The sequence below is a fragment of the Cetorhinus maximus genome, chromosome 4 (genome assembly GCF_964194155.1).
Source record: "Cetorhinus maximus chromosome 4, sCetMax3.hap1.1, whole genome shotgun sequence".
Classification (NCBI taxonomy): domain Eukaryota; kingdom Metazoa; phylum Chordata; class Chondrichthyes; order Lamniformes; family Cetorhinidae; genus Cetorhinus; species Cetorhinus maximus.
In genome coordinates this window covers 173,283,093-173,301,078 of record NC_135882.1, presented here as the reverse complement: position 1 = coordinate 173,301,078, position 17,986 = coordinate 173,283,093, and the positions used below count along the sequence as shown (strand labels likewise).

Sequence of the window (17,986 nt, the reverse complement as noted above, 5' to 3'; positions counted from 1 at the left end):
AAGTATATGTCTTCATATAATGAAACATGTATTAAAGGAAAAATAGAAAATGACTGACAATAAATCCTAATTAGGCATAACAACAACAACAGCGTGCATTTATATAGCACCTTTAACATAGTGAAATGCCCAAGGTACTTTACAGGAGTGTCATCAGACGATAGTTGCCTTGAACCGCAATGGGAGATATTAGGGCAGGTGAACAAAAGCTCAGTCAAAGAGTAGAGGAAGAAAGCGCTTGCATTCATATAGAGCCTTTCACAAGCTCGGAATGTTCTAAAGTGCTTAACAGTCAATGAACTATTTTTCAAGTGTAGCTGGGGCTGTAATGTAGGAAATACAGCAGCCTCAGCAAGCCTCAGAAGCAGGAGTGTGATAATGGCCAGGTAACCTGTTTTATCGATGTTGATCGAAGGGCTGACCAGGACACCAGAGACAACTCTCCTGCTCTTTTTCAAAGCAGCGCCATGGGATCTTTTACAAGCACGTGAGAACGCAGACAGGCTCAGCTTAAAGCTAGCACCTCCGACAGTGCAGCTTTCCCTCAGTGCGACACTGCGGCGTCAGCTTCTGATTTTTTCACTCCAGCCCCCGGGAGTGGGATTTGAACACCCAGCCCTTGTGACTCAGCAGTGAGAGTGCTACCAACTGAGCCGAAACCAACGGACAGGATTTAATGCCTCACTCAGACGACTTAAAGGAGAAGAAAGAGTTAGGAAAATGTGGGGAGGAATTTCCAGTGCTTTGGGCAGAAGCAGCTGACACCACAGCTGCCAATGGTAGTACATAGGAAATCAGGGCATGCATAAGAGTCCTGAATTGGAGCAATGCAGAGATTTTAAAAAATTCTTTCATGGGATGTGGGCATTGCTGGCTGGGCCAGCATTTTCATTGCCCATCCCTAATTGCCCTTGAGAAGGCGGTGATGAGCCTCCTCCCTTGAGCCGCTGCAGTCCATGTGGTGGAGGTACACCCACAGTGCTGTTAGGGAGGGAGCGCCAGGATTTTGACCCAGCGACAGTGAAGGAACGGCCAATATATTCCCAACTTAGGTTGGTGTGTGGCTTGGAGGGGAACTTGCAGGTTGTGGTGTTCCCACGTGTCTGCTGCCCTTGTCCTTCTAGATGGTAGTGGTTGTGGGTTTGGAAGATGCTGTTGAAGTTTCAGGGATGGGAGGGAATAGACCATGGAGGGATCTGAACACAAGAGTCAGAATTTTCAACTTGAGGCTTACTCTTAATATCACAATACTAGTCCTACGATCACAGAATGTTGTACTATTAAAGAATGCAATCTTACGCACTGCAAATAACCCATTTTGGAAAAAAAATGCATTTGACAATGTGAAGCATTGAAAGCACAGGGGCCTGTGTACCTGCTGATACAAGGCACAAATTCTTGCATAGTTACATTTTCAGGACCAGCAGGGTATTAAAACATTCAGTGGACACAAAACCACATCACGTTTTAGGTTGGGAAAGACTTCCACTGGCTGATTAAATCCGAAACCATTTATTGCCACCTGACTAACTATGTTTTTTTTTCCACAGCTTATTTTGTCGCGCCTGAACACTCTCAGGTGGATTTTCACTGCTGTAGACTTCCTGGCAGTGCTCTTAGCAGTGCCCTTTGTCAAATAATCCTTTGAGGACTTCCATCATTACAGCGCTTTTCTAAGTAAGCTTCTCTACGAATGTCTTAGTGAAGTTTATGAAAGGAAATCGATTTAATAACAAGCTCAAAACAGTGCTCCATCATTTTGTGCAACCCCAATTGCACCTTCCCGAACTATTCTAAAGCTACTTTTTATTGTCCTTATGATGGAATAATTGCTGTTGTAGTTGCCAAGGGGAGAGGTGGGGGGTGGTGGTGGTGGTGGGTACACAGTACCATGTACTTACAGCAAATCTGTTTCCTTTATTGGAATGACACTAACACTCAACATTTCACAAGCCTCTGCTCTGTTTTCAGTGCCCTTTGCTAGTCATACAGATGACAGGAGTTCATTTGTAGTATCTTTCTCCTTCTTTTCTTCGCCCTTTTCGATGTCCATAACTTCAGAGCTCCCGGGTTTGATTACCATGTCCTCATACTCAATGGCCTGGCTCCTGTTGTCCTCTGCCCCTGTGTACTTGTCCCCAGAATGCGGCGTAGGCTTAAAAATATCCTTAAAAGGGTGCTTCAGTTCTTTATCTGGGCAGAGCAGATACTCATAGAGCGCAGCGGCAATGAGCCCACCAAGCATGGGGCCCAACCAGTACACCTGAAATGGAGGGGGGAAGAGGAACAACACAGTAAGAGCCACAATTCCTAAAGAAGGTGCAGCATTCGGTCTAGCCCATTTCACACGAATGGGAGGTGATCTAATTGAAACACATAAAATACTTAAGTGACGTGACAGTGGCTGGGGGAATCTAGAACAAGGGGGTCACAGTCCCAGGATAAGGAGTCGGTCATTTAGGACTGAGATGAGGAGAATTTTTTTTCGCTCGGAGGGTTGTGGATCTTTAGAATTCTCCATCCCAATGGATATTCAAGGCAGAGGTCGACAGATCTTTTTGGGGGGAATTAAGAGATATGGGCCCGGATCTAACAGCCCCACATGGTATGTCTCCTGCCGGTGGCCGGAGGGCCCCTTAGCCATGGAAATAGGTGGAGCTGGGGTGAAAGATCAGCCATGATCTTATTGAATGGTGGAACAGCCTTGAAGGGCCGAATGGCCTACTCCAACTTTTATTTCTTATGGCTCTTATAAGCCGTAGGCCACTCTGCCTACTGTGGGCCATTGCAAACTAGGATAGGAACTAATATGGGGTGTCACAGCGTTCAATATCCATTATTTCCACTACTACTGGCATTCGATTGGCAAAAGAATCAGAGGGGGAGATGAGAGGAATTTTCTTTTACACAATGAGTTGTGATCTGGAACACGCTATCTGAAAGGGCAGCGGAAGCAGATTCAATAGCAACTTCCAAAAGGCAGTTGGAACAGGAAAGCTTTCAGAATGAACAGAATTAAGGGGATAGCCTTTTCAGAGAGCTGCCACAGGCACGATGGGCCAAATGGCCTCCTTTTGCAGCGGTGAAGGAGGCATTTCAGCCCATCGAGTCTGTGAGCTGGGTAATGTGCCAAGTTGACCACATAATCCATCATTTTCCATCATTTGAAACTGCATCGAGTTATCCCTTACTGCTACCAACGATAAGCGACTAATAATTACCCAGTGATTTTCCCATCTTCCTGTGATTACTGCAGGTCCAAATGATCGAGCGGGATTCATACTAGCGCCCGTGTAGTTAATCTGAAGCAGAGGAAGAAAAGTCAGCACGAACTCAAAACCACAGGCAACTTTGAAGTAATCACAATCTATATCAAGGTGGGTTCAATAAACTTACAGCGAACAAGTGCCCAATGACTACAGAAAGACCAATTGCCAAAGCTGCTGAGCCCTTGAGGTCATCACGTTTAGAGTCACACGTGGCAAAGATGGTGAACACCAGCTGGAATGTGATAAACAGTTCAACCACCAGACCATTTCCTGCTGATAGTTTCCCATTTATCTGCAATATTGAGAAGAAATTGTTATAGCTCACAGCTTTACATGAGTGTACGAGGGTGTTTGTCCTGTTCTATGGTGAGACAGTGGCCTAATGGTAAGGTCACTAGGTATTAGTAATCCAGAGGCTGCTCTGGGGACAATGGTTCAAATCCCACCATGGCAGCTGGGGTAGAATCTAGAATATCAATCTAGTCTCAGCAAATGGAGAAAACTGTCATCGATTGTTGTAAAAACCCATCTGGCTCACTAATGCCCTTTAGGGAAGGAAAATCTGGCCTACATGTGGCTCCAGACCCACAGCAGTAAGGTTGACTCTAAACTATTCTCTGTGATGGCTTAGTTAGGGATGGGCAGTGATGCCTGTCTGTCAGTCATAGTTTGCAAGGACAATAGACATGTCTTGATTGAGGAGCAGTACTGGACTGCACTGCATGGCTGATCAGGAATCTCTCCTGATCTTAATGCCTGTCATGGAAAGGTCAGCCATGTCATGAATGCTGCTGCTTTTATGCCCACAATTCCTGGAGTGGTCTTGAACCTGGAGCTTCTGGTCAGAGGCAGGGGTGTGGTACTCACTGAGGCAGAATACCTCCCTCTTCATGTGCCCCTATAAACAAAACACAATTTCAAAGACTTTTTTTCGAATTACAAGATTGAAAGACCTCAGCACATCCCAAGCACCTTACAGCCAATGAGGTACTTTTGATGTGTAGTCACTGTTGGAATGAAGGAAATGCACAGCAAGCCCCCACAAGCAAATATGAAAATAACATGATAATTTGTCTTTGCAATTTTGGCTGAGGGATAAATATTGGCCAGGATATTGGAGGGCAGACTCCCCTGCTCTTCCAAATAGTGGCTGTGGGACATCACATCCAACTGAAAATGGCAGATTGGTTGGATATCTTATCTGAAACACGACAGCTCTGACAGTGCAGCACTCCCTCAGTACTGCACTGCAGCATCAGCCTACATGTGTTCAAGTTTCTGTGTGGGACAAATGTGCTACACACTGAGCCGCGGCAAATCATATTTTCCTTAACAACGTTTGATAATTCATTCCCACCTATAACCCCATTGCCATCCAATTGGCCCATAGCTTTCTGACATTGAATTACCATGGTAACTCCCAGCCCCCCCGCAACGTCTGATGGCGTGATCAGGTAGAGGATTCCTGCTCCTGCGATGGCACCGAGACATTGCCCAACAATGTAGAAGAATCCCTTGGCTAGGCTTAGCTTCCGGGTACACACCATGGCAGCAGTAACCACAGGGTTAATGTGTCCCCCACTGATGTGACCAAAGCACTGTACCATGGTGGCGATGCTGAGTCCAAAACAGAGAGAAATGAGGACCATGTCCAAAGGTCTACTTTCATTGTCCCAGCCAATTGTGGAGCCTAGGCCGAGAAGGACAAAGATGAGTGTTGCTAGGAACTCCCCAGATACTGCTCTCCAGAATTGCTGTGTCCAGATCCCTTTGAAAGCCGCCATGGCTGCCTCGAACTTGCACAGTGGTGAGTGCTTACTGAAAGGAGGAAGAGAGAGGGAAGATTTAGGATCTTCTAAAATAGAACTCCCGAAAACAATTGTCCTGTATTAAACCCTTCAGAAATATAGTGGAGATCAGCCATTTGACCTTCCTCTAATGGCTTCCCAGGTAACCTACAGGAAACTGTCAGAGGCTGGGAAACCTGCGGCACATAACTCATCTCCTGACTCCCCAAAGTCTATCCACCATCTACAAGGCACAAGTCAGGAATGTGATGGAATACTCCCCACTTGCCTGGATGAGTGCATCTCCCACAACGCTCAAGAAGCTCAACACCATCCAGGACAAAGCAGCCCGCTTGATTGGAACCCCATCCACAAACATTCACTCCCTCCACCCCTGACTCACAGTAGCAGCAGTGTGTGTACCATCTACAGGATGCACTGCAGAAACTCACCAAGGCTCCTTCGACAGCATCTTCCAAACACACGACCACTACCATCTAGAAGGACAAGGGCAGCAGATAGATGGGAACACCAGCACCTAGAAGTTCCCCTCCAAGCCACTCACCATCCTGACTTGGAAATATATCGCCGTTCCTTTACTGTCGCCGGGTCAAAATCCTGGAACTCCCTTCCTAACAGCGCTGTGGGTGTACCTACACCACATGGACTGCAGCGGCTCAAGAAAGCAGCTCACCACCACCTTCTCGAGGGCAATTAGGTATGGGAAATAAACGCTGATCTAGCCAGCAATGCCCACATCCCATGGATGAATAGAAAAACAATTAGTTCCTGTTGCTACACAGGTGCTCATGTTGCTTTGCAAATTTGCAAATTCCTTCCATGTACAGGGGCCTGGGGGAAGTGTTGAGAAAATAAGGCTGAGCCTGACTTAATAGAGATTTTTAAAACTATGAACAGTTTTGATAGAATGGATACATAGAGAATGCTTCCCCTTCCAGGGAAGAGCAGAACTAGAGGCCGTCAATATAAGATAGTCACCAAGAAATCCAATTGGGAATTCAGAAGAAACTTCTTTACCCAGAGAGTGGTGAGAACGTGGAAATTGTGGTTGAAACGAGTGGCAGATGTATTTAAGGGGAAAGTGGACAAGCAAATGAGGGAGCAGTGAATAGAGGGTTATGATGATAGTTCTACTTGTCGAGAGATGGGAGGAGGTTTGAGAGAAGCATTAACACTAGCATGGGCTGCTTGGGCTGAATGGCCTGTTTCTGGTGGTATATCCTATGTGTCATGAAGCTATTAATGTATATATTATTGGAAAATATTTATCTTTTAAAGTAGAGGTTTAGTCTGTGGGTGTGTCTTAACTGAATTAAAACCAGCTAGTCTGGGTGCTTTGATGTGTATTAATTTTGAGATTTAAGAGAGGTAGAGTGCATTAGCAATTTTTGAATAGAGCATTCAAGAAGCGGGGTAAAATCTGGCACCTAGCTAGCAGAGACCAAGCAGTGTGTTTATATTACTAATAAAATTGGTACTATGAAAGGGGTTTTATTGTTAGAAGAGGTGGAGTTCAAAGAGACTGGTGACACAATGAGAATTTACATTCAATGATCTGTGCTGGGTATAACAGATGGCAGTTTTGTGTGTACGGGGCAGAGGCAATGTGAGATCAAAGTAGCTGTAACCCTACAACTGTCTCCACAGGAACCAAAGTGTGAGGAACCTCATTTTGAATTCGTAAGGTGAAAACGCTTTGCCTGGTGTCTGGTTAAGTCTATGGGTTGCTGTTGCCTTAATGGAGATTAGTTTGGGAATTTGTTAAAAGTTATAATGGTAGTCATTTGTAGCCATGTGTATATATTCAACTTGTGTAAATTAATAAAATGTTTCCTTTTGTTTAATATAAAACCTCTTGAGAACTGGTGGTCAGATTCCTGAATTTAGAGCTGCATCTCAAACATACCACTTAAAATTATAGGTTATGACAGTTGTTTAAAGTTTCCCTCTGGGATTTTTAAAGGACTCAGCTTTACCAACTGCTGGGTTATAACATCTGTAATGTAATCCTATTTAAAGTAATTTTTCAAGTGCCCTTGTGAATGGCTCCCATAGCGCTGTACAAATGGTGTCTCCTTTATCTGTGACAATCCTGACTCACCCCAGATGAATTCTGACAAATAACGTTCACCCTTAAAAACAAATGATTTCTTCCCTGCTGTCCTGGTCAATGTTTAACCTTCACCCAGGCTATCTGGTCATTATCACATTGCTGTTTGCAGGGAGATCGCCATGCACAAGTTGGCTGCTGCATTCCCTTCATTGCAACAGCGACTCCATTTTTGAAGCTCTTCCTTGACCAGAAAGCACTAAGGGACATCCTGACGTTTGAAAGGTGCTGTGGAAATGCAAGGCCCTTCTTTTTAATGATCGCAGTGACTTAAATTCATTTTTATAGATGTCCAGTCAATTACTTGTAATGCAGTTTTAATCTTGAGACTACCTGTCTCCAAGGGCTGCGATTCCCTCTAGTATAGAAGATTAAGGGGTGACCTAATTGTGGTCATCATGAAAATGGACACAATGACAGAGTCACCTACAATTTCACTGACTAATTACGGGCAGATTGAACTGTTTAAAGAAAGACCTTTTTATTTTAAAATACAAGCAATGGCACTGATCAAAAGATAATGTAAAGTGACCACTTTCTGAAAAGTTCCTATGTGGATTATATTGACAGACCTGTCCTGAGAGAACATGGAATGTTGCACCTAAAGAGCTGTCAAGGCCTCCTTCAAACAGAAACACTTTAAAGGGAGGCATTGGAAATGCAAAAGGCTGGACTTTTATCTTTTGTGTTTGTGCAGATATTGGAAACTGTTTCTCCAGCCAGCTACATCTCATCAGACATCCAAAAACCCATCTCCCATCACAGTCTCACAGTATCACAGTATCTTTACAGTGCAGAACGAGGCTGTTTAGCCCATCAAGTCTGCACTGGCTCTCTAAAAGAGCTTACCACCTAGTCCCACTCCCCTGCCTTATCCCCGTAACCTTGCACATTCTCTCTTTTCAGGTAGCAATCCCATTCCCTTTTGGATACCTCAATCAAAACTTCCTTCACCATCCTTTCAGGGAGTTAGTTCCACCACTCTAACCACCCTCTAGGTGAAATAAATTTTCCTCATATCACATTTACTCCTTTTGCCAATTATTTTGAATTTGTGCCCTCTAATTCTTGATGTTCTCTTGAGTGGGAACAGTTTCTCACAATTTGAGGAGGTAACAAGCAGGATAGATAAAGGGGAACCAGTAGATGTAATATATTTGGATTTCCAAAAGGCGTTCGGTAACATACCGCACATAAGGCTACTTAATAAAGTAAGAGCCCATGGTGTTGGGGGTAGTATATTAGTAGTGATAGAGGATTGGCTAACTAATAGAAGAGAGAGTTGGGATAAGGGGGGGCATTTTCAGGATGGCAACCTGTTACTAGTGGAGTGCCACAGGGATCATTGCTGGGGCCACAGTTATTTACAATATATATTGATGACTTAGATGAGGGAAGTGAATGTACTATCGCCAAGTTTGCGGAAGACACATAAGTAGGTGGGAAGGCAAGTGGTGAGGATGACTCAAAGAGTCTACAGAGGGATATAGACAGGTTAAATGAGTAGGTAAAAACTTGGCAGATGGAATTTAATGTGGGAAAATGTGAGGTTATGCATTTTGGCAGGAAGAATAGAGGAGCTGAATATTATTTAAATGGAGAAAGACTGCAAAAGGCTACAGCAATTGGGACTTGGGATTCCTCGTGCATGAATCCCAAAAGCTAACATACAAGTTCAGCAGGTAACAGGGAAGGCAAATGGAATGTTGGTCTTTATTTCAAAAGGAAATGGAGTATAAAAATAGGGAAGTCTTGCTAACACCACACAAGGCACTAGTTAGACCACACCTAGAATACTGTGAACAGTTTTGGTCCCTTTATCTAAGGAAAGATATACTGGCATTGGAGCCAGTCCAGAGAAGGTTCACTGGGTTAATCCCGGGTATGAAGGGATTTTCTTATGAGGAGAGATTGAGTAGATTGAGCCTGTGCTCATTGGAGTTTAGAACAATGAGAGGTGTCCTTATTGAAGCATATAAGATTCTCAGGGGTCTTGACAGGGTAGATGCTGAGAGGTTGTTTCCCCTTGTGGGTGAGTCTAGGACCAGAGGGCATAATCTCAGAGTAAGGGGTCGCCCATTTAAAACAGAGATGAGGAGGAATTTCTTCTCTTGGAGAGTAGTCAATCTGTAGAATTCTTTGCCGCAGAGGGCTGTAGATGTTGGGTCGTTAAGTGAATTCAAGGCTTAGATAGACAGATTTTAATTAGTATGGGAATAAAGGGTTATGGGGTAAAGGCAGGAAAGTGAAGTTGAAGATTATCAGAGCAGCCATGATATCATTGAATGGCGGCGTAGACTCGGTCCGTCCGCAAGCATGACCCAGACCTCCCTGTCGCTTGCCATTTTAACACTCCACCCTGCTCTCATGCCCACATGTCCGTCCTTGGCCTGCTGCAATGTTCCAGTGAAGCTCAACGCAAACTGGAGGAACAGCACCTCATCTTCCGACTAGGCACTTTACAGCCTTCCGGGCTGAATATTGAGTTCAACAACTTTAGATCAGGAACTCCCTCCTCCATCCCCACCCTCTTTCCGATCCCCCTTTTTCCAATAATTTATATATATTTTTCTTTTCCCACATATTTCCATTATTTTTAAATGTATTTCCATCCATTGTTTTATCTCTACCTTTTAGCCTATTTCAATTCCCCCCCACCCCACCCCTACTAGGGCTATCTGTCCCTTGCTCATCCTGCTTTCCACCCTTCATGTCCGCATTAGCACATTTCTTAGCTAATATCACCACCGTCAACACCTCTTTGTTCTTTTGTCTATGACATCTTTTGGCAATCTCCACCTATCACTGGCCCTCTATCCAGCTCTGCCTGTCCCACCCCCCCTTAAACCAGCTTATATTTCACCTCTTTTCTATTTTTCTTTAGTTCTGGTGAAGAGTCATACGGACTCGAAACGTTAACTGTGTTCCTCTCCGCAGATGCTGTCGGACCTGCTGAGTTTTTCCAGGTATTTTTGTCTTTGTTCTTCCTCTGGGGGGGGCCAAGCTAATAAGTGTCTCCAAAAGGCTGAAAAACCCACAGGGACAGCTCCAATGTTCTACCAGAGTCATCTAGCTTAACGGCCGCAATGTACCACCATCTATGCCTCACGGACAAGCAAAGGACTTATTCGTATATTCTTTTTAACTTTTATTTGGACTCTTAACTTCCTTTCTGACCTGCCTGAATGCGTGTTGCGTCTTTTATTATTTTTTTCTCCGGTTTTAGTGACGAATAGACTTACTCTTTCTTTGACTCAAGAAAGCCTGGATGGATTGGCCCCTTAGTGAAAAGTAAAAATGTTTGGATTGGGAAGAGGTACCCATGGGGAACGAATTTCAAACAAACCTTTGTTTCGACCAACCGAGGGGGTTGGATAAAAAGGGAAGGCAACTCATCCCTCCTCACCCGGTTGTAACAAGGTGCTTAAAATGATTGTTTCGACAGGGTAGGTAGAGAGAAAATGTTTCCTCTGGTGGGGGGCCAGAACCTTAAAATTCCAGACAGCCCGTTCAGGGACGATGTCAGGAAGCACTTCTGCACACAAAGGATAGTGGGAATCTGGAAGTCTCTCCCGCAAAAAGCTGCCCAGGCTCGGGGTCAATTCGAAATTTCAAAACTGAGATTGACAAGGTTCATTTGGTGAGGCTAATGAGGGCCTTTGCAACCAAGGTGAGGGAGATTGAATTGAGATGCAGATCAGCCCTGATCCAATGCAATGGCGGAATGGGCTCAAGGTTACTGAATGGCCTTCTCCTGTTTCTGTGTTCCAAAGCTTAAACGGGGGTGTTTGTTATTTATTACAGTAAGCAGACTCGATGGGCCGAATGGCCTAATTTCTGTTTCTATGTCTTATGGTCTTTAATCGCTCCACTGTGCCTTCAGCTGCCAAGGCCCTGAGCTCTGACACTTCCTCCCTAAATCTGACGACCTCTTTCTCCTCCTCTTTGATCGAGCTTTTGGTCACCTGTCCTAATATCTCCTCATGTGGCTCGATGTCAAACTTTTGTCAGGATAACGCTCCTGTGAAGCACCCCTGGAATGTTTTACTAAATTAAAGGCACTATATCAATTCAAGTGATTGTTGTTGATATTTTGATGAATCTATGTTTACTTTAAACTAATGAAGAATTTATTGTTAGTTTCGTTGTTGAACTCAGTGTAACCACATCCAGATGAAGTTTTCTATTTCAGATCTTTTTGTGTGACTATCAACGTCAGTTATACAGGTTTGGTACATTGGCGATAAGATGTTCCCTCCAATTTCAGTGTTTGTTTTTGTATTGCTAATACACTTTCACTGTCTATACTAGTTTAAAATCTTGGGTGTTTTTGGAATAAAGTTCTTGCATTGTTACAATTGTGAGGTTTATAAGATTGTTATGTTTTGGGACGGTGTCTTTAATTTAGGGTAAAATGAAGGGAGTCATGTGACCTGTTCTGCAGTCCGCCTGACGACAGGCCTGGGTGAGGTCACAACAGGGTGGGTTGTTTTGCTTGGAGGAAGGTTTAAGGTGTTCGCATTTGGAGTCAATGGCAACAGCATCTGAGTTTACAGCAGATGGGGAGGTGGTGGCGGAGTGGTATTGTCGCTGCACTGCTAATCCAGAGACCCAGGGTAATGCTTTGGGAACACAAGAACATAAGAACTAGGAGCAGGAGTAGGCAGCTCAGCCCCTCGAGCCTGCCCCGCCTTTCAATACGATCATGGCTGATCTCATTTCAGCCTCAACTCCAATTTCCTGCCCTCTCCCCATAACCTTTCAACCCATTACTAATTAAAAATCTGTCTATCTCCTCCTTAAATTTATTCAGCGTCCCGGCATCCACTGCACTCTGAGGTAGTGAATTCCATAGATTCATGACCCTTTGAGAAAAGTAATTCCTCCTCATCTCTGATTTAAATCTACCACCCCTTAGCCTAAAACGAAGGCCCCGCGTTCTAGAATGCCCCACAAGGGGAAACATCCGCTCCACGTCTACTTTGTCTATCTCCTTTAGCATCTTATATATCTCAATTAGATCTCCTCTCATCCTTCAAAACTGGGTTCGAAACCCACCATGGCAGATGATGGGATTTGAATTCAATAAAAATTTGGAATTAAAAAAGTCTAATGACGACCATGAAACCATTGTAGATTGTCATAAAAACCCATCTGGTTCACTAATGCCCTTTAGGGAAGGAACTCTGCTGGTCTGGCTGACATGTGACTCTAGCAATGTGGTTGACTCTTAACAAGTGCAATTAGTGTTGGGCAATAAATGCTGGCCTAGCCAGTGATGCCCACATCCCACGAACGAATAAAATACAGTCTTCAAAGTCCCAGGAATATGTTGAGAATATCAGGTTGTAAATAGTTACACTTTAAACTGTCCATTTGATTCCAAGATAGGATAGAGTTGGTGTCTAAAGAGCAATTAATCAGCATTTCTTCCTGGATACAAGGCCCATGTGATTCACTTTGCCATGGAGGTGGGTTTTGAGAAGGAAGGGTGCAGAGGAAGCAATTGTCAGATCAGTTTACAGGCTTTCCTAAAATATCACTGAACATCGCAGACAAAAGTTAGTCTGCCTGGATTCAGGACAGAGAGAGAGCATAAGTCTTTATGGTTCACTGCACAAAAATGCAGGTGGGAACAGACCCTATTTGTAAGGAGACATGAGAACAGGTGACCAAAAGTTTGGTCAAAGAGGTTAGTTTTAAGGAGCATCTTAAGGGAGGAGAGAGAGGTGGAGAGGAGGGAATTCCAGAGCTGAGGACCCAGGCAGCTGAAGGCATGGACACCACCAGTGCTGGGGCGATCAATCAACTGCTATTGATGCCGATAAACTCTATGGGTCTCATTAATGCTTTAAATTCTAGGCAGAAACAATGAATTTTTAAGTTTGCCTTTTATAAATAATATATTTGACAAGTGTTAAATCCTTTGAGAAGACAATTGGACAAATAATAGAAAGGGAAGCATTTGCAGGACTAGGGGGAGGGAGCAAGGGTTTAATTGGATAGCTTTATCTATAAAGCGGTAGGCACAATGGGCCGAATGGCCTTCTGTGCCATATCATTCTATAAACATATTCATAAGAACATAAAAAATAGGAGCAGGAGTAGGCCATTCGGCCCCTCAAGCCTGTCCTACCATTCAATAAGGTCATGGCTGACCTGCCCCAGGCCTCAACTCCTCTTTCGTGCCAACTCCTCATTGCCCTCAACTCCCCGATATTTCAAAAATCTATCTACCTCCTCTTTAAACACTTTCAGTGATCTAGCCTCCACAACTCTCTGGGGTAGAGAATTCCAGACATTCACGACCCTCTGACAGAAGAAATTCCTTCACATCTCAGTCTTAAACGAGTGTCCCCTTATTCTATAACTATGTCCCCTAGTTTGAGATTCCCCCACTAGTGGAAACATCTTCTCAACATCTACCCTGTCAAGCCCCCTCAGAATCTTGTACGTTTCAATAAGATCACCCCTCATTCTCCTAAACTCTAATGAATAAAGGCCTAACCTGTTTAGCCGCTCTTGTTAAGTGAACCCCTTGTTTCCAGGAATCAGCTTGATGAACCTGTTTTGAACTGCCTCCAATGCCAGTATATCCTTTCTTAAATACGGGGATCAAAACTGTGCACAGTACTCCAGGTGCAGCCTCACCAACACCCTGTACAGTTGTAACAAGACTTCCCTATTTTTAAACTCCAACCCCCTAGGAATACAGGCCAAAATTCCATTTGCTTTCCTGCTCTCGTGCCCACATGTCCATCCTTGACCTGGTACAGTGTTCCAGTGAAGCCCGACGCAAACTGGAGGAACAGCACCTCATCTTCCGACTGGGCACTTTACAGCCTTCCAGACTTAGCATTGAGTTTAACAACTTCCGACCATGAACTCTGTCCTCTGCCTTCAACCCTTTTTTAATGCCTTTTTAAAAATGTATTTTTATTTTTTATTCACATCTTTATTTCTATTCACTTATTCATTATTTTGTTCCTTTTTTGTCCATTTTAATCAATTTTTCTGCCCTTTTTTCCCCACCACCACCCCCACCCCCAGTCCCCCCCAAAAGGGCCATCGGTCACTTGTTCCATGTTGTTCTTTCACAGAGCGCTGACCCTTTGTTCTGCTATTCACACATTCTGCTTTTTTACCTTTACGACATTATCGGCGTCTTCTTTAGTCTTCATCGCTTGCCATTAACACTCACTTTGCCTTGTGTCCATGACATCTTTGTCAATCTCTCCTTTGGTCCCACCAATCCCTGACCTTCTATACAGCTTCACCTGCCCTACCACCACCCCCCCCTTAAACAGTATAAATGTCATCACGTTTCTACTTCTCTTTAGCTCTGAAGAAGAGTCTTACGGACTCGAAACGTTAACCCTGTTTCTCTCCCTCCACAGATGGTGTCAGACCTGCTGAGTTCTTCCAGCATTTTCTGTTTTTAATTTCTGATTTCCAGCATCCGCAGTATTTTGCTTATATCTTCCTTCTGTGCTGTGTCACTGTATAAACCCATTTAGATGGCTGATTGCCCTGATGCGTTTGGTGCTTTTAACCGACAGACTAACATTAGCGTTAAGAAAATGGACTTTAACATTTCTTAACCCGTGCGTTTGTATTTTTTGGACCCATTAAACAAAATAGCATTGACCAGTAGGGCCGAATGGCCTGTTTTTGTGTTTGAAATTCTATGTGATGAGATTGGGCAGCTGTAGAATATTCCCAAGCTCTGTATTTTGGGTTTTGAAACATATGAAGCACATGTTTTTAAACCCCACCCCTCCCCCATGGCCTTGCCCCCTCCCTATCTCTGTAACCTCCTCCAGCCCTACAAGCCTCCGAGGTCTCTGGGCTCCTCCAGTTCTGGCCTGTTTCACAGTCCCTAATTTTAATCGCTCCGTCACGGACGGCTGCTCCTTCAGCTGCCTGGGCCCTAAGCTCTGGGGATTCCTCCTCTAAACCCCTCTGCCTCCCTCTCCACCTCTAAGACTCTCCTGAAAACCTACCCCTTTGCCTGAGCTTTTGCTCACCTGCCCTGATAACCCCTTGCGTGGCTGACCGACTGTCCAATTTTGATAACGCTCCTGTGAGAAGCCTCGGGACGGTTTTGCCACGTTAAGGGCGCTATATAAATGCAGGCTGTTGTTGAGAGGGACGCGTTTTAACCGGAGAGCAATCAATTTGACTCGAAAACTACTCGAACGCCAAAGAAACGAAGCTGGTATTGCAATAAAATCAACACCAGCTCAATCCTGGATATTAACAACACACCACAAGGCAAATTAATCTCACTTCAGACTGACACATTTTCCTTTGGCTAATTTATTATGTAAAATGATCTTGGGGTATAAGCTATTATCAACGTTTAAACAGCCAGTCCTTTAATGCACAATCTGTCCACTCACTGTGAACATTAATTCAAAGTGCTTGCTTAAATTTTAATAGAACCGATCATTACCCATTCACTGATCTTGTGCCTGTAGCAGCTATCAACGTTTACTTCCAATTTTAAATGCTGGCAGAACCCGCTGGATTTATGACGGGTTATTTCCGACAGATGTTCCTTTCTCCTCCCAAAGACTACTCGCAAGACTTGATCTCGCCTTAAAACCCGATTTGTAACAGGTTCTGAAAGTTAAATACCTTGCGGCGGGTTGACGCGAAGTTGTGACAGGAACCAAAGTGTGGACCAAGGGCTGGGACTGAGATTCTGGCTCTATCCCTTGGTGTGAGCGATGCATTGTACTCCTGCAGCCCCAAGAACTCTCTTTTAATAAGTATCCAGAGCTGGAGAGAGAGAGAGAGAGAGGGAGAGAGAGACAGAGAGAGAGAGACGTCCCACTTCTGGGACCGGGTTACACCTCAATAAATAGGGCGAATCACTGGTAGTCCAACCCCACACTGTCTGGGTATGATACCGTGTCCTGAATAAGAGGATGCTTAAATAACAGACTACCACATACCACACACACACACATATATATATAGACACTCTCACTCACTCACACACACACACACTCACACTCACTTGGGGACTTGATAGGGTACTAACTGGGAGGATGTTTCCTTTTATGGGGAGACCTAGACCTGAGGGACACAGTTTAAGAATAAGAGGCCTTCCACGTAAGAAGGCAATGAGAAGAATTTTTTTTCTGTCGAAGGGCTGTTTGTTAGTCTGTGGGATTCTGTTCCCCAGAGAGCAGAGGAGGCTGAGTCATTGAATTTACTCAAGGCTGAGTTAGACAGATTTTTAGACAGGCAGGGGAGTCACAGGTTATGGGGGTGCAGGCAGGAAAGTGGAGCTGAGTCAACAGCCAGGTCAGTCATCTTATCGAATGGCGGAGCAGGCTCGAAGGGCCGAATGGCCTACTCCTGCTTCTAAGCCTATGTTCATACACACACACACACACACACAGAGGCACATATAGACACACTCACACACACACAGAGGGACATATAGACACACCCACACACACACACACACACACACACACAGAGGCACATATAGACACACACACACACACAGAGGCACATATAGACACACTCACACACACACACAGAGGCACATATAGACACACTCACACACACACAGAGGCACATATAGACACACTCACACACACACACAGAGGCACATATAGACACACTCACACACACACAGAGGCACATATAGACACACACACACACACACACACACACAGAGGCACATATAGACACACACACATGCACACACAGAGTCGCATATAGACACATTCTCACGTACACACACAGAGGCACATATAGACACACTCACACGCGCACACACACACAGAGGCACATATAGACACACTCACACACACACACACACACAGAGGAACATATAGACACACACACACACACACAGAGGCATATATAGACACACTCACACACACACACACACACACAGAGGCACATATAGACACACACACACACACACACAGAGTCGCGTATAGACACACACACACACACAGAGGCACATATAGACACACACACACACACAGAGGCACATATAGACACATTCACACACACACACACACACACAGAGGCGCATATAGACACATTCACACACACAGAGGCACATATAGACACACACACACACACACAGAGTCGCATATAGACACACACACACACACACACACACACAGAGGCACATATAGACACACACACACACACACACACACACACACACAGAGTCGCATGTAGACACACACACACACATACACAGAGGCACATATAGACACACTCACACACACGCACACACAGAGTCGCATATAGACACACACACACGCACAGAGGCACATATAGACACACACACACATACAGAGGCACATATAGACACACTCACACACACACACGCAGAGGCACATATAGACACACACACACACAGAGGCACATATAGACACACTCACACACACAGGCACATACACACACACACAGAGGCACATATAGACACACACACACACGCACACACAGAGGCACATATAGACACACTCACACACACAGGCACATGCACACACACACAGAGGCACATATAGACACACTCACACGCACACACACACAGAGGCACATATAGACACACTCACATACACAGGCACATGCACACACACACAGAGGCACATATAGACACACTCACACACACACACAGAGGCACATATAGACACACTCACACACACAGGCACATACACACACACACAGAGGCACATACAGACACACACACACACACACAAAAGCACATATAGACACACTCACACACACACACACACACACACAGAGGCACATATAGACAC

The 17,986-nt window shown here is 44.6% G+C and overlaps 1 protein-coding gene across 1 annotated transcript; it reads right to left on the bottom strand.

Moving 5' to 3' along the window:
• Positions 1–944: 944 nt before the first annotated feature.
• Positions 945–16,104, bottom strand: aqp4 (aquaporin 4). The gene is made up of 5 exons (XM_078541143.1): positions 15,828–16,104; positions 4,679–5,087; positions 3,397–3,561; positions 3,222–3,302; positions 945–2,263 (listed from the first exon to the last, which is right to left on the bottom strand). Exons 1-5 carry the CDS (start codon positions 15,923–15,925, stop codon positions 1,985–1,987), a joined length of 1,032 nt encoding a protein of 343 aa, XP_078397269.1. The 5' UTR covers positions 15,926–16,104; the 3' UTR covers positions 945–1,984.
• Between the last annotated feature and the right edge of the window lie 1,882 nt (positions 16,105–17,986).